Source organism: Rhizophagus irregularis, chromosome 5 (assembly GCF_026210795.1).
Source record: "Rhizophagus irregularis chromosome 5, complete sequence".
NCBI classification, from domain to species: Eukaryota; Fungi; Glomeromycota; class Glomeromycetes; order Glomerales; family Glomeraceae; genus Rhizophagus; species Rhizophagus irregularis.
Genome location: NC_089433.1, coordinates 948,351 through 966,935, shown reverse-complemented (window position 1 = coordinate 966,935; position 18,585 = coordinate 948,351). Strand labels below are relative to the sequence as shown.

General features: G+C 30.5%; 3 protein-coding genes across 3 annotated transcripts; all 3 read left to right on the top strand.

Annotated features, from left to right (window-relative positions):
- Positions 1 to 3,266: 3,266 nt before the first annotated feature.
- Positions 3,267 to 3,683, top strand: OCT59_024759 (uncharacterized protein; the record flags this gene model as incomplete). The annotated part of the gene is made up of 2 exons (XM_066133777.1): positions 3,267 to 3,420; positions 3,499 to 3,683. 2 exons carry the CDS (start codon positions 3,267 to 3,269, stop codon positions 3,681 to 3,683), a joined length of 339 nt encoding a protein of 112 aa, XP_065991654.1.
- Positions 3,684 to 7,002: 3,319 nt separating this feature from the next.
- OCT59_024758 (uncharacterized protein) lies at positions 7,003 to 7,346 on the top strand (the record flags this gene model as incomplete). The annotated part of the gene is made up of 2 exons (XM_066133768.1): positions 7,003 to 7,130; positions 7,211 to 7,346. 2 exons carry the CDS (start codon positions 7,003 to 7,005, stop codon positions 7,344 to 7,346), a joined length of 264 nt encoding a protein of 87 aa, XP_065991653.1.
- A 2,108-nt stretch (positions 7,347 to 9,454) lies between these two features.
- OCT59_024757 (uncharacterized protein) lies at positions 9,455 to 10,295 on the top strand (the record flags this gene model as incomplete). The annotated part of the gene is made up of 2 exons (XM_066133757.1): positions 9,455 to 9,913; positions 10,116 to 10,295. 2 exons carry the CDS (start codon positions 9,455 to 9,457, stop codon positions 10,293 to 10,295), a joined length of 639 nt encoding a protein of 212 aa, XP_065991652.1.
- Positions 10,296 to 18,585: the final 8,290 nt, after the last annotated feature.

Genomic DNA, 18,585 nt, shown 5'->3' with positions numbered 1-18,585 from the left:
TTAACGTGACTCTCCAGTCAGCTTAACATACCTGGTTGTCTGGTTATAGATATCTTCAATAATCTTCAGATCAATGGTGAAATCGAATTCATTCACAAATTCATTATATATATAGGAACTGCACTTGATCCCACATAAAATTTGGGTTCTGGTATGACTGACTAATATTAAAGGGTGTTATCGCTTTTTTTGATTTTAGATAAAGAATACTGAAGGTGCCGATGGCGACAATAGACCACATAGCATAGTTATCTCTTAAGCTTATCATGCCATGAAAAGTTTTTAGACACGAGGATCTGACATCTTCATCCGCTTCATACAGTTTATCGAACTCATCAATGAGGAGAACAATTCATTTCTTCCATTTGCTTTGATCAAATGTTTTTTGAAAATCATCAGAAGAATTTATTTTCAAATCATCAGCAGACTCGAAAGAACTTAAAGATTTGAAATTGATGTGGACACAAGCATTTTGCTTGATGCAAGCGCTTAATGTCTTCCAAAACATCCTCAGATTGTATTTTAACATGCTTAAAACTTACACTATACCAAAGAAAAAAGAAATAGTAGCGATCAGTTAGATTGCATACAATGTAACCAGTTAGCGAATCAGAACTTACTAAAGGCAATTATAACCAGCATCCTTTAATATTTTTCTAAATCAGTGCACTCATGTAGATTTCCCCGATACCCATGCACCATACTAGAGAAAATTAAACAGGTCTCTTGTAGCGCAAATGCTATTTTGAGTCTCAATTACCAACAAAATCCAAAATATAATAAATTATGTGAATTCAATAACAAGTTCACTCAATGAAACACCATTCACGATCAGAGTCATGTGACTTTGAAAACTGCTCTCTCAGGAGAATGATCAAATTAAGGCTGAGATAAGTACATTAGCAATATATTACATCTCAATCTAATTCAACCTGTGACCGATCCTATTTTCACAACAAAGCATTAGATCAATATCCTACTTTATATAGAGAATTTAGTAGTGTCAATTTCAATTATTATGGAATTGCTGATGAGTCATCATGCCCATTATGCAAGTTAGATCATGATAATGAGGAAGGCCTAGAAGGTAAATATGAGGCTGGATCTTATTTTATTAAATTTGAACAGCGTGAAATTGGAATAACTGCATAGTTTCTTATTTAATTTGCTCACATTTCATTATGATATTTTTTTAGCACTAATTTATGTCAACTGTTACCTAATTTAAATTAATCTGTAATCACAACATGACCAAGTCCGATAAATATTAACTCCTGAATACCTGGATTGGCATGCCAAATTAAGTGGGTTACCAAGCATTTTGACAGATAACATTTATACCAATTTATACAAAAGATATAAAAAAAGAAACTGGAAATGAGCCATGGTAAGCCATGATAAGTATATAAGAAAAACCTCAAGCATCTGATTTCAAGCCTATTACCTTCAAAACCAAAACTGATTCAAAGTTAATTATCAAATCCGTGTTAGAGCATTTCACATACTCGAAATTCCAAAATAGTTTTAGAGGGATTGATAATTATAATTTTGTATCTGCTCAACCATGAAGTTCACCATGACCCATTTGTAATGGAAAACATGGGAATGGTACTGTGAAAATGGGAATCAACTCCTTATGATCCTGAATAGTGAAGTTGTATTTCCAAGATAAGTTGGAATATTGCCTTACCTGCAACACTTCAAGCAATAAACACAAGTTCACAATAGTAGCATAGGCCGGTCATGTGATATCGATTACTTGAAAATACGCAGAAGATATCAGAGAAATTCTTGCCAAATAATAGGGGCTGTGCGACACGCATTCTAAGATACAATTTGTATTTATTTTTTGCGTGTATTAATAAAGTGAGTCTAACATTGAATAATTCCTATTGTGAAAAAAATAATATCAGCCATATCAGTTAGCAAGGTAATCCATCAGAGCTTGATTTTTGAAATTTCGCATTGTTTATTAAATCAAACCCTAGTTTATCATATTCGAAAAGATTTAAACCTTTCACAGGATGATTAGAGCATCTAATAATGCATTGTGTTCTAATATTCCAAATGAATTAGATCTAGAAAATGTGACAAATAATCCATTTTTTGCTTGCTCAGATAAATTAGGAAGGCGCATGGTAAATAGTCTAAGAAGGATAAAACATTGATGAGCTTCCCGGTCTTGATAAAGCTTTTTCCAAGCATCTTCACCAAATCTTTTTTATTAACCCAAATTTACACTGGTGAGCATAATCTTTTGGAAATAGAGAGAGGCAAAATATGTAAAAAATGCATAAAAAACCGTCTAATATAGCCATTTTCCCACATTCGTCATTCCAGTGTAACTGGGCTCTGCCCAAATAATTTTGCTCTTTGAGCAGTCTCTGACTGATTACCACCGTATTATTACCGTCCTAGGACCAGAAACGATTAGTGAGCTTTTTTCCATAGCTGGAGAGATATTTACTAAGATATACTTATCTTTAATTTACGTCAAAAACCTCTTCACCTAGTTGAGCCAGAACAATTCTTTGAATCAGGCGCTAGAGCATAAGCAGTATCATGAATGTTTAAAGTGGATCGCATACCTTTTTTCAAATCATGTGGGTGGCAGCTTAGATATCGTGCACAGTAAAACATCATTTATTCTTCTTCGCAGTACATGCTATGCGCAGTAATTACACCACTATCAGTTGTGTCACACAAACCTGCATGATTGCATGATTATGTGACATATACGTTGGGTTGATGTCATATTTATCATATTTAATAGAAAATTTATTTCTCAAAAGAATGAGATTCCTAAAAAAAAAAATGTTCGAAAACCTGTCCATTTTGTCCAAAGGTATTAATATATTATTTCGTTTAAATAATATTTAAACTATTAAATGTACTGATAGTTAAACATTAATAGAAATTGCCGATGGAAATAACTATGATTTTGATGAATCTTAGGGTAGAATAATTCATCAAGTTCTTGAATTATTAATTCAGAGCAAAGTTGCATTATTAACAAAAGCTGACCCAGTTTCCTTCAACGATCCATATGACGAAGTATATGGTGACAAGGTCTTAACCTCTAAAGACCAAGATAAAAAAATAATTCTTCGTTATTCAAATGGCATTTTGGCACCTTACTATTCAAGTGGTGACAAAGAAGTGCACATTGCTATTAGCATCCCTGGGTGCAGAAAAAGGACAAACTTACCAATAAGATCTACTTGGTTGCAAAAGTAGGGAAATTCGTTGTTGGTATCGTCATCAAAATGTCCTCAGTTAATAAGTTAGTCGAACATCAGAAACATCAGATAAAAGATGTCAAAATGCCCTCGGTTAATAAACTAGTTGAACATCAGCAAACAAAAGAAAAATTGGTATCCCGCAAAGAAGTAATCAATATGCCCATTTACCAAAAATATGGTAAATATCCTCGGGCTTATACTACTGAAACTGAAATGTTGTGAAAGTTATTTGTCAAATTGTTTGATTATGAGAAAGCGCATTTTGGAATCACGTACAAATCTTTAGCAGATGACATTGGGCAATTGGGATTTAATATAACTAGTCAAATGTTGTCTAATTTTTATCATCATGTTTCAGCTCCTCAGTCAGGAACAAGAAAAGCTATTTGGGCTTGGATTAACTGTATTATTAAGGGCTATGTAACCAACCGTGTTTTATAAACCATGGAAAAGTTGTGGACAGTATTTACTAGGATATAATAGTTAGATCATTTGTTAACATACTGTAATACTCTTTTCTTTGGTACGATTTTGTTTACCATTTCTACGTAAATAAAATGAGTCTATAACACAGGTCGAAATGCTAAAAATCGGCAAAAAAAATGGCACAAAAAGCAGTGGCTATTCTTGGCTATTCTTGGCTATTCTTGGCTGTTTTTGGCTATTTGCAAATTAACCTATACTATTTGTAAATAGTTTATATAAATTTGCGAATAGTTTATGCAATTCTAGCCATTTTTTTTGCCTGTTTTTGGTCATTTGACGTGTGTAACTGAATGGCAGATCTAATTAATACATCTTTTCACATGAAGAATATATATTCATTACCACAATAGAAGGGATAAAGAATCAAAAATAAATATTAAAATTTTTGTGGAGAGTCTTTTATTCCCCCTACATAACTATACAACCATGTAACTTATAAGTTACTTTGAACCTAAAGAAATTGATATTTCGTTACTTCTATTGAAATTTTTTTTTAACAATGTCTAAATTATTATCCTTCTTAGCCGGTGAGTAATATCACAAGATGCTGAGCAATAGATATGTAGATGAGGTTTATGAAATTGAAGAACGTAAAAAATTAATGGATTAGAATTATGACTTCAAGTAAAATTTGTAAAGTAATGTACAGTACATATACAAAAAATTTTTAAATAAAAATACTCAATTTATTACTAGTATTAAATAAGCGATTTTATTTATAGATATTAAATATAAATTTAATAGTTTTATGAATGAAAACTCAGAATTATGGCTAATACATTTATGGAGTTTCATAGATATAAAGTGTGTTTGGAAAATAATAAAACTTTTTAGATTTATTATTAAAGTTTTACAGTAACAAAAACATATGGTTAGAATGGGTTCCAAATATACGATATTTTTATTTTAAGTTCAATAATTATATCAATAATAGAACAAAGAGATACTAAATCTGTTAATTCTATCAGTTATTTTTATTGTCAATGCCAGAGTTGATCTTTTTACATAAATGAAAAATTGAAAATTTTAAAAATAAGATTCAAAAACTTTTTTTTTCCAATAAAAGATTCAAAATAAAATAAAATAAAATAAAATAAATTTTCCTATTTATTGTTTTTAGTCAAGTCTTTCTCACTTGGAACTAACGCTGCAAAAAAGGAGCATAGCAAAATCTTTCATCGACATTATGTATGAAAAAAAAAATTTTAACAATGATAGATTCACAGAAATTATTATTATCTGTTATTGTCATTATTATTTTTAATTGCAGCACGTAACAAGATCCAATTTAATTTCTCGAAGTAGAATTCCCTTGGTTGCATTCTAAATAATTTTCTGTATTTCTTTATTTGCTTTTTAAATTGGAATCGTGTTTATATGATATACACGCTTTTTTAAATTAGATACAGCTCTATTAAGAAATAAATTATATGAAATCATTCACAACCTCGTAAATAAAGTTATGAAAATATCTGCCATTTGATAAGAAAAAATCAAGCCTCGATATAAACAATAATTTTATTTGGTGGTGACCAGAAAACCATCCATATTTTTATAAAAATTAAGTTAGAAAAAAAAAATTTGATAAATTTTTATAAAATAAAAAATAAAAAAATTTTGATAATTAATCCTTTGATACCCAGAAAACCATCCGTATTTTTATAAAATAAGTTAGAAAAAAAAATTTTGATAAATTTTTATAAAATAAAAAAAAAATTTTTTAAAAAATTTGGTCCAAAAACGGATTAGAAAAATAATTTTGATAAAATCCTTTGATACCCAGAAAACCATCCGTATTTTTAAAAATAGCTCAAGTCTATGGTTGCACCATATTTTATAAAATATATAAATAATCAATCCTTTGTTTTTGTATCCTTCGAATTTTTAGATATCATCTATCAAGATAGAAAATAGAAGGAACTTCTAATATTTTCATTTTGTCCTCAAATTAAAATCTTTCTTAAGTAAATAATTATTTTTTTATTTCATTATAACTATTGGAATTTTTGTGTTGTAAAAGTAATGAAATCGTCTAAAGTTGACTCTTTTTATCCTTTAAAGTTAGTCAATTTTCATAAATTTTTTATTCTATTTTTAATATCTTTTTTTTTTTTTTTGAGTTGTTTTTATCTCAACAAAGAAAGTCCTTTTCCCCTGAAAATTTCTTAAAATCACGTATCCAATATTTTTATTATTTTTGAAACGCAATCTGATTCAAGTTTTTAAATTATTATTTACTTATTATTTATTTATCTATTTATTGATTTCGCAAATCAACTCACTTTAACCTTCTAAGCTAATAAAAAACTTTAATAATAATTTAAATAACAACAATAATTTTATTAACAAAGATAACTGATAAAGTAATTCTTTGTTATGCTTAATCCGATTTCACATGACACATAAACATATTAATATCACATGTTAGTAATTACAACAAAAAAATGAACTAGATAAATTTGTAGCAAATGAATAGATAGCATCTCAGCTGGCCGTCAAGGCAATACTCAATAAATGTACTTTTCTTTGCTTTTTTAAATGAAATTTTTTGCCACATTTTGATCAAGACAGTCAGTCCTTTCTGTGAACTCGTGTGTAGTATGCAGTATTACATGTATGTATGTATAAATTGAAAACTGAAAAATATAATTGCATCAGAGATAATGTATGTCAGCCAGAAAAAAAAACAATATTGGTTTAATGTAAGTGTACCATTAAACCATTGCTCATAATTTCATGATTTGCTTGCATATTATTAAACTACATATTTTGAAAACCAATCAGTAAATAATATTCCCAGACCAGTCAAAGTCATCGCAGTAGTCGGATCAATGTTAAATTTAATCATTAACCTTACAGCAATGCTACAAATAATTGTAGGAACCAATACAAGTATAAATCTTTTATTAAATCCTTTGGTATTATATAAAATTATATGAATGTCAATGCATTGAACGCTGTATGAAATTATAAATGAACCGATATCATATATATATTGGGTTGTTGGAATTGGATTTTATAACAATAAAAATAATGACAATAAGAAAGACCGTTAAATTAATAAGTAGTTTGATGATGACTTCCTATTAAAAAAATTGAGAAAACGTAGGAGCTGTTTGAAATGAATAACAATTTGTGGTAAATAACAAAACAAATAAACAAAATGAATCATACCCCTTTTTTATGTTCTCTCTTCATAGTTGTTCTCACTGTTGCTCTCAATGACTCAAGATAAGCTACCTTGCCTTCATGACTTGTAATACAATTGTAATACATGAGCGTTTCTGGTGCCAGACTGTCACGAAATGTCCTTAGTTCTTCCGTTAGCTCAGGAGTAACAGTAACAGTTGTGACCGGTGCGACAGTTGAGGTTGCTCTCACTGTTGTTCTCAATGACTCAAGGTAAGCTACTTTGTCTTCATGACTTGTAATACGGTTGTAATACATGAGCATTTCTAGCAGACTGTCACGAAATTCCTTAGTTCTTCTGTTAGCTCAGGAGTAGTTGTGGTAGTTGCGACCGGTGTGACAGAAGTAGTAGTGGTGACAGGTGCGACAGAAGAAGTATTTGTAGATGGCATTTCTGAAGGACAGAATGTTATTAGTAGACTTCACTAAAACAAAAAATTTATATATTTCCCTTACCAAATATTTTTTTGATTTGGAAGATTTTCATCAGATTTAAAATGACAAAAACTGAAAACTATCAAAAGTTTGAGGGTATATATATATTTTAATCTCGATATTAATTACCAAATTTGGAATAATCTTTCAACTTTTAAGGGCAGTAACATTTATTACATAATATTTTAGGTGGGGAGTTAAAAAAATTCTTACCTTACACCTATATATGATCATGTGACTTAATATTATAATTTGATTGGTTATACAAAATCTTACATTGGGGTGGGGTTTAATTAAACTGATATTACATAATATATGTCACTGCCCTAATCATAATACAATTTTTATGGTGTCAAAATGTCAAAATGACACAACTATCATCATCAGCTTGATTTCATCTTATTATAACTATAAAAAAAAAATGATCAGCATTATCAGATTGTATACATGTGGAAATGTGGAATAAGTTAATGTTACAATAAATTTAGGTTGTACAAGTAGTCGCTCTTCTTTTTACATCAAAATCACATTCATATAAAAAAATACATATTTAACATAACATACATTTGACCGTATTTCACTAATCGACTAATCAGAGTGGCAAATGTATCAGTGGCTTTTTTTATTAATAAAGCGCAGTAACGCTCTATGTTTTACTCTGGCTGTCATACTATTTAAACGTTATGGACTCGTTTAAAAGAAACTGATATTGCAGTTTGAAAGAAGTGTTGACGAGTTACTTCACAATTAAGGTATAAATATTTTGATCGTGGCTGTGCATTTTGCAATAAAACGCAGAGCTTGCAAAGCTAATATCTATTTTTTTGTTCAGAAATTTCGAGGACATTATTTAGCGGAAAATATAAACTTTCGGTGAGTTTTACCAAGGTCAATACTGTTAATTTATTTCTGACTCTGCAATGTTCTATGCATAACTGACAACCATTTTATTTTATCCAGAATACCGATGTTGGAGACAAATGAAATCAGATTGGAGTTGATGTTGGAATAATGCGTTAGTATATAGATAGCTTAGATGAACAAAATACCAGCAGGCATTAGTATAGAAACTCTATTTCACTTTGTAAAACAAGTTTATATTTATGTATTACTGAATCTTGTAATTTATTTTTTACATCAATAAATCAGTAATTCCGATGGGGATATTACCTTTTTTTATCTATGCTAACGAACTTTGAATTATTCCATCTTATATAAAAAATTATTATCAAACATGCAATCCATTGATTCACTGAGAGAATTAAATTCCAAGCTCTTAGCTGAGATTGCAGAGCTTAGGAAAAAGAGTGCTGAGATTCCTGAACTTAAAGAGAAGTTACTAAAGTTTGCCAAGATTGAGGCTGGAATGCGAAGTTGAGGCAGATTATTGAGGAAAATGCAAAGCATGATGCTAAAAATGCCAAACACAAGGTCAAAATCGAGGAATTGGAGAAAAATAGTGCAGAAATGCTGAGCTTAAAGCTGAATTAGCCAAACTAATACATAATTTCGATTTCTCCAATTTCACAAGGCCTCAGCAACCACAGCACGTTACTAACATGCAGAACTTATGCTCTGCTAGAGAAAAAGAGATATCGAAGGTAACAACTACCACAGCTGGATGCTTCTTATCCTGTAATAGATCAGCCTATAAATAGAGCAACTAGTGATAACACAAACATCAAGTCAATAGAGGAAAGGGAGACGGACATTTTCTTAGTTGAGGTGTATAAGAAAAGTGTTAGCAATGAGATTTGGCAGAAGAATAGGGAAAAGAAATTATTGCATGAATCAGCTATCCAGGACTCATCTTCTGTAACGAAAAAATCTCAATCACATAAGAAGAGGGAAGCAGAGAATATTGTACAGAATGTGTTTGATTTCACCACTTCGGCACCTGAGAAAAATCATGAGACTGAAATTTCCATGACGGGCCATCATGAAAAATCTGATACAGATGATCCCCAAGTATATTGCAAAATCTAGCCTGCTTAATACAAGAAGCATGGGATGCAAAAGATGAAGTGATTCGAGTTAATCAAAAAGAATTATTGTGTTGGTGTTTCTATATTATAGAATTCGATAAAAAGACTGTAGAGTTTATGAACGAGTATAAAGTTGGCAAGAAAAAAGCAAAAGGTATGATTTATGACAATCTTACTAAACTCCTTCCTCCTAGTACTAAACGCAACACAATACTAAAACAAACTCAGAGAGCAAGAAGCTTATTTGAGAAAATAGGAATTGATAAGATCAAGTATATCACAACGTATAGTGCAAATTCTATATCAGAATTATCTGATAGTCAAATTCAAACTATTATTGATTATTTCTCCGAAAATCCCAACACTGAGTTATCAAATGGGGTCTCAAAGGGACCTGATCAGGATAGCCCTATTATCGATTCTGAAGAGGAGATTTTGAATCATCAGGATAATATATTAGAGGAGCAAGCAAAGCCCTTAGTTTCAGCAATACAGGCTAAGGTAAATAACTACGATGATGATGTGTATTTTGATGAGGTGAATGATGTAGTCTCTTCAGAACCAGATAATACGCACGTTTGCTATTCCAAATCATATACAGTCAAACCTTTATATAATGATATATCGGAACATATATGAAATTTTTAGAAAATATCGTTATATCAAAGTTATACCGATATTTATATGTCTTCACATATAGTGGGAAAATAAAATTTTATCAGTATATCAAGTTTTTAATAGTATATCGGTATATCAAATATCGGTATATCGAGGTTAGACTAATGATAATCCAGATTCCGATGATTCTGAAGAAGAGATGCCAGATGAATCGGATGATAGATACGGTGAATATAATGAATATAGTGAACGTGATAGAGGTTATTACTATCGTGATGGAAGATGCGAAAGGAGAGGGTCCCCAATGATGAGTCCTATTATCTCTCTGGTAACTGCCTAGAAGAACCACTGGACTCCACAACTTTCTGTATCACTTCTAGAAGAATTATTGGGTGAATCAATTACTGAATTATGCGAAATCGTATATCTTTTTTCGAATCACATAAGTGGCTTAGCCGAGCATATATCATGCGCAGTAAGTAAGTACGTCATCACTATACTTCTCTGCAGTAATATGTTATTGAATTATATCTGCAGTCGTTATTTTTAGAGGATCTATTAATTACCCGCCAAGAGATATTTTTGTATTGCTATAGTTCATGTACTCGTCGGGCAGTCTCCGACTCATAAAGGGATCAGAAACTAAAACTATTCATACTTGAGTTGCAGACATTTACAATTTTGGCACAGAATAACGAGTGCCAAATTATCAATTAATTACACAAATTGTGAGAGTTTACGTAAGTTAAGAAGAAATTTTTTATTTTGAATTTATGCTTATAGTATTAAGTATTAACAAAAGTTTTTTATATTGATTTATATTCATCAGAAAGTCACGGGAAAAATGTTTATTACATGTACATTTTTGTAGATCATGTATATTATAATATTCATTATTTTAAATGAACATGTAATATTTAACATTAATGAGCATCATCAATGAGATTTTTATCATGATGTGCAGCATTTAATAATAAATATTCAATGTACATATCTTTGCTATAATATTACTAACAAGTAAATTTCCACAGTTAGTATTGATCAGTATCACGTGATCAGTTTGCCGATCGATCTTTTTTTTTTGATAAAAAAAAGTTTAATAAAAAACTTTAAACTTCTTTCTTTCCCTTTCTTTTACTTCCCTTCATCCCCTTATCCTTTCATCCTTCTCCTATATCCTTCTCTTTCTTTTCATCCTTCCCTTCCTTTTTGTTCTCCCCTTTTCTCACACCTGTGAGTTTCGTTACTTTTTTTTAATTCATTTTTTTTTATTTATTTATTTTTTTTTAATTTTATCTTTTTTTTCGTTTCTTTTCATTATTTTATTTTTTGTAGGCTGTTTACTAGGAGGACACCAGCTTGAATACAGGACCCCGGATATCTCCAAAACAGGTCATAAGTCACACTTTCGGCAGATTGGCCCATTTTTCAGGGGTTCAAAAAATCGTTTTTTGTAAATATCTCGGCATCCAGTGGTCCAATTTTGATGAACTTTTTTTTAAATTGTAGAGCTAAATGAGGGCTACAAAATAAAAAATAGTTCATTAAAATTGAATTACTGGATGCTGAGATATTTACAAAAAACGATTTTTTGAGTTTCAGCAAAAAGGGGTGTTTTTGGCCAAAAGTCCATTATGACCTTTATATTAGATATCCGGGGTCCTTTGAATACTACAAAACTGGACTTTAAGGTAGTAAGAAACTGGAAAGGGGATATTTTAAATTTAAGAAATGAACTAACGTTTCTTTTTGTTATTTTATTTTTTGTAGGACTAGGAGGACGCTGGCTTGAATACTATGAAACTGGACTTAAAGTAAGAAATGGGGGAAAGGATGACCTTTTCTTTTTATTTTAAATTTAAGAAATGAACTAATGTTTCTTTTCATTATTTTATTTTTTGTAGGATGCGTAGGAGAATGCCGGCTTGAATACAAAACCAGACTTTAAGGTAATAAATGAGAGAAGGGTGATTTTTTATTTTAAATTTAAGAAACGAACTAACGTTTCTTTTTGTTATTTTTTTTGTAGGACAGAGGACGCCAGCTTGAATACTACGAAACCGGACTTTAAGGTAGTAAGAAATGGGATTTTTGTTATTTTTACTAATTTAAGAAACGAACTAATATTTCTTTTCATTATTTTATTTTGTAGGACGCGTAGGAAAATGCCAGCTTGAATACGAAACCGGACGTCAAGGTAAAAAATGGAGGAAGGGTGATTTTAAATTTAAGAAATGAACCAACATTTCTTTTCATTGTTTTTTTTGTAGAACGCGTACTAAGAGGATGCCGGCTTGTTCACGAAACTGGACTTGTTTAAGGTAAAAAATGGTGAAAGGGAATTTTTAATATTTTGAAGTTAAGAAACGATCTAACGTTTCTTTTTCATTTTTTTTTTTGTAGGACGCCGGCTTGTTTACAAAACCGGGTTGGTTTGTCTTTTATAAAGCTATATATTAAATAACACAAGAAAAGAATATACAAGATAATAATTGATATGAATATAAAGTGATGGAAATGCTGTAATGAGCGTGACTCATGTATCATAATTAATATAGGTTAAATAAACAACAAAAGGGACTGTTAACTTTTAAAAAAAAATTTCAGGCCCTTTTTATTATTAATTGGCGTAGTATTTTTACACAAGATAGAGTGATTGCATTGTAAAATATCAATAAGAAAATAATACATTGGATTTTAAGGTAAAAAACTGGGAAAGGGGGATGGAAGGATGGAAGAAGGGGATTTTGCAAAGAGGAACTAAGATTCGTAAGAATCTTGGTTTTATTTATCTATTTTTATTATTTTGGAATGGTTACTAATAACCGTTCTTTTCTTTTTGTTTAGGTTCGGGTGGGCTTTCGAGTTCCGAAGAACGGAAACCCAAAGATTCGTAAATACGAATCTTTTTTATTTTTTATTTTTTATTTTATGGAACGGTTTACTAACCGTTCCTTTCTATTTTTTATAGGTTTGGTGAGCTTCCGACAAATGGAAACCAAGATTCATAAGAATCTTGGTATTTTTTTTTATTTTATGGAACGGTTTACTAACCGTTCCTTTCATTCTTTTATAGGTTCGGTGGGCTTCTGACGAATGGGAACTAAGATTCGTAAGAATCTTAGTTTTTATTTATTTTTTTTATTATTATGGAACGATTTACTAACCGTTCCTTTCTTTTTTTTATAGGTTCGGTGTCTCAGGGCTTCTAAAGAATGGAAAAACCTAAAGATTCGTAAGTACGAGTACGAATCTTTTGGATTTTTTTTTATATTTTTTAATATTACAAACGGTTACTAACCGTTCTTTTTCTTTTATTTTTTATAGATTCGGGTGGTCTTCTGAAGAACGGAAAACAATAAACTGAGGTATCATAAGTATTTTACTACGAACCTTAGATTTTTTTTAATATTACGAACGGTTTATTAACCGTTCTTTCTTTTTTTAGAGGATCGGATGGATTTTCGAAGATTGGAAAAAGGAGAAACTAAGGTTTATAAGTATTATATTATGAACTTTAGATTTATTTTTTTTTAATACTATGAACGGTTCTAACCGTTCTTTATATTTTATTTTATAGGTTTCAGGTGGGCCTCCAATCTTCGGATAAAGTGGAACCAAGATTTGTGAGTACGAATCTTGGTTTATTTATTATTATTATTATTTTTTTAATATTATGGAATGGTTACTAACTGTTCTTTTTCTTTTTTTTAGGTCTTAGATGGATTTCTGAAGAGTGAAAAAAGAAGATCAAGATTCGTAAATACGAATCTTAACGAAACGGATTGGTAAGTTTCAAAGTTTCACTTCACTTCGAAACTTTTTTAAAATTTTTTTTTAAATTAATTTTTATTAATACTCTTTTTAACTTTTTGTTTCAAAGAATAACTTTGAAACTTTTTTGTAGGTCTCCTGGAGTATTTGGTTAATTTAACAAGGCCTACTAGTATCTTTTTTTTTGTTTTCTTTAACGGTTGTTATTTTTAATAATAGAATAGATTGTTATAGTGTATTTTAATAAAATAAATTCAGTAATATTTAGTATTGTCATATCATTAACATAATTTATATAAATTTGATATGATGTTTATTATCTTTAAAATAATGTACATCATTAATGGACATTAAAATTAGGTGATGCACATCAAATATTGTGACATCGGTAGTACATTGCAGGGTCCGATGTTTAGCGTTTCTTTATGATGTATATCAAGTGACCGATGTACATTTGATGAACATTTTTCTTATGACTTCCTAATGTTAAAGAGTTGAGACTTGAAACTAATACCTGTAAAACTGATCAACCGCCTTGGAGATTACCAAAAATTTAGTCACGATTGAATATCTTCAACGTCTCTGAGAGTGTGACGATATCTAAAAATCTTCTTACTCTTTACGCTAGTAATCATCTGGCCCTAATCCCTTCACAAGAGAAAAATTATCTAAAATAAGCTGATATTTTATTCTGATTAAATTATTTTTAATTACAACTATTGATTCTTAACGTACTTAATTTGATTTTATGATGTTTAACATAATAATCTCTTCCATTAAAAGAAAATCTGCAGTATTATATTTAAAGAAGAATGGATGGAGTGCTTTTGTTGCAAAAAATAAGATATGCAATAATAAATTAATCATATTAAATAGTTATAGATTTTATATCATCCTTGACAAGACCACTGTCTTTGGAGCATAAATACTCTGTGTGATGATAATTCAATTGATTCAAATTATTTTTAGACAGATATGAAATTCAAAGTTCCAGACTTCCAACATTTGATTGAGTTATTTACATTTCAATATATTATGTTCTTATTCAAATATTGCAATTAAGTATAATTCTAGAAATAATAGAAATATTTAAATATTAAGAACATGCATTTGTTAATCATGCAGGTTATGTAATAATTATAAGAATATATGTGATGGAGAAAGTTATAGCTGATGATGACGTTGATGACAATGATGATAGTAATGATTATTATGATAATTATAAATTATACAAAGAACAGCTTATAGAAAATGATTTCTCAGGATTGTAGGATAAGGATTACCAGTCGTTTGATGGTAATTACTATTCTACAACTTTATTAATGAATTATGACTGTCTTATTGCCTTTAAATTCTAAATTAATATTAGAATGGTAAGTTATTTTTTTCTTTTTGCAGTATATCATTCACTTGCTAATTAACAATATTTTCTTAAAATAGCCTATGTTATCCATTCATTTGTCATTAAAGATGATAATACAACTTACTATTTCATTTTTTTTTTAGTTGTATCGTGAATATCAGATCCGATTAGTAAATTTTTGTTCCAACTGTAGATAATATACACTAAAAATTTACTTATCTTTAATTTAACATTCTAAACTATAATCAGTATCATAGATGGGTATTTGCATAAGCAAACTGGTCATGTAAAGCTTGTACCGGCTAGTAAAATCAATTTTGTTTAACATTTAGCGTACCATATCATAAAGCTCCGAATGGGTCGGTTTGGTCCGGATTATAGACGGTTCGGATTAGAGCCGAAATCCGTAAGAACCGAACCGAAAAACCGGCGGTTCGGTTCGGTTTAATCCGATTTTTATAAAAATGCGAAAAATCGAATAGCCGGCTATCTAGTGATCGTATAAATTCGAGCCATATATTATTGGATTCGTCTCGACGAGACGCGTCGAATGGAGGTAAGATCATGTCTCTAGCATCGATAGATCACATGTTAACCCACGCTAAATGATTTATAAATAATTGGAATTAGCAAGCTATCTATCTGTGTTAGAGACATGATCTTAGCACCATTCGACGCGTCTCAGTGAGACGAATCCAATGAATATAAAATCGTTCGTGTACGACTACTGGATGGCGAATTATATCAAGTTTCGCATTTTTTTAAAATTTTAGAGCGTTAAAAATTAAAAATTCTGATACATGAATTTATTCGTCGTCCAATGGTCGTATAAATATGAATTAGGACTCATTGGATTTGTCTCAATGAGACGAGTCGAACGGTGGTGAGATAATGTCTCTAGCATCAATAGATCGTACGTTAATTCACGCTAAATGATTTATAAAAAATTGGCATTAGCAAGCTATCTATCGATGCTAAAGACGTGATCTTACCACCATTCGACTCGTCTCATTGAGACGAGTCGAATGAGTCCTAATTCATATTTGTATGACCATTGGACGACGAATAAATTCATGTATCAGAATTTTTAATTTTTAACGCTCGAAAATTTAAAAAAAATGCGAAACTTGATATTATTCGCCATCCAGTGGTCGTATACAATCGAATTTATATTCATTGGATTCGTCTCACTGAGACGCGTCGAATGGTGCTAAGATCATGTCTCTAGCACCGATAGATAGCTTGCTAATCCCAATTATTTATAAATCATTTAGCGTGGGTTAACGTGTGATCTATCGATTCTAGAGACATGATCTTACCACCATTCGACGCGTCTCGTCGAGACAAATCCAATGATATATGGCTTGACTTTGCACGATCACTAGATGGCCGACTATTCGATTTTTCGCATTTTTATAAAAAATCGGATTAAACCGAACTGAACCGCCAGTTTTTCGGTTCTAATACCCGAACCGAACCGAACCGAATTTTGAGCCAGTTTCGGATCGGTTCCCCGGTTTAGCCCGAACCATTCGGAGCTTTACCATATCATGGAGTTATGCTCTTATGTTCCTAGATGGATCTCAGTATTGACATAGTCCGCAGTACAGTACACATGAAGGTGGCTTATACAAAATCTACCACAGTTCGTACACCCTTTAATATAACGCTTCTGTAGTATCCGCACATGACTAGGCTACACTGATCTTTTTTAGTATCAAATTATATGTTTGTGATAAGATTATGAATAAATGAATTTGTCAGAGTTTAGTTTTTGATCTAGCTAGCAAAATATTTTTTTTCATTTAACGGAAAAGGTCCAAGCAAAAGCAGTATTAAACATATTTCAGTTATATGACTTACCACAGTACTGGCATGTAATTACTCCTTTGGGATAATATGAGCAAAAGAATACATGAAAATGGGCTTAATCTATAAAATAATGTCTGACAAAATTCCTTCCAATATTAAAATAGTCAGCTTTCCATGTCAAAGCCTTTTTGGATTCTAAAAAGAAGACTCAGATTTTACTCAGGTAGATACTAAAAAAATTTATGAAAAAATCTACTTCGGAGGCAGAGCCTAGGCAAGACTACAAAAGTAGATAGGAACTCATATTTATGATTAACTCATGACAAACTTTCACAGCTTTTTAGTATGGATTATAATGCAGTGGACTCTATTATGGAATTTGTCCAACCACTTTGTAATCAGAATAGCAGTAATGTGGAGAGAAAAATGGACGTATTAAATTTCCAAGGTGAATAACAAGTTGTATGCGTTTCCAAATAGGAAAGAAATTACTGATTTTTTTTAACTGCATGAGCATTTCTTCTACACAAAGTGTACAAGGTCTTACTATTGAATCGCCAAACAAGTTAAATCCAATATCTCTTTGCACAATTTGTTTCATATTGTGCCTAGGACTCCATTTTTCTATTACAGGGAGTCAAATGTTGGTGCAATTTATTACGCATGTAGAATTAAGAAGGTTGATGAAAATGGGCATATTTTTATCTCTCCATCTATTTCTGGTACGAGATGGAAAAACTCTTGGATCAATTCGTTATCTAGTAAAAGCTAATAAGAAAATATTGAGAAACGTATTTTTATGTTATATAAAATCATAGTATTAATAAAGCATACGCTCAACTAGGTAGGCTTTAGTCATATATTTCTGGTATTACTATTGAGCACAATACATTTATCAAATGAATAGTGTAAGAACATATTTTGCTCCAACAGATGATGTGACAGAGGCAACCAGTTAGTTTTCAGTTCAGAAGAAATGTGCCGTATAAATTATATGAAACAAGTTATCATCTGCATTATTCTGAATGATTCTAAGTTATTTCGTAATGTTTACTTAATCTCATCTGATATGATTATATGTTAGTGCGATCACAAGAAAAACTATTGAATTACCACTTTTATCGTGTAGAACAAGAAATGATTAACGTTCCCTTCTAATTTATTTTGTGTACATGATATTGTTTCGCTATTCTTATATGATATTTGTGTCTGTGATGGCAAACGAAAATGTATTACACAGTCTTGTTAAACATCTGAATCACTAAAAAAATATACCGTTGTACATTAGTATTTCATAAACATATTGAGGACAATGCACCAAAATTTGTGTTATGTGTATACGCATTCACATTAACCTATTCCAAAAGAGGAAACAATTATAACAAGAAAGTTATTAACTTTCCAGGAGGCAAAGCTCAACATCCTTCACCATTGGCTTTTTGTCGTTTCAAACGATTATATCCTAAAATGTAAACCAAATTTGTGCTAAAAAATGGTCAATGAATTATGCACAATTGATACATATATTATCGCTTGACATATTTCCATATCTTTTATTATACTCTATTTGTTATAAACAGTTTATGTAATTATTATGTAACCCATCATCACAATTGCGTGTTGTCTAACACCCCTCAAAGAGAAAAGAAAACAGTTATAAACGAAAATCTAAAAAGTATGT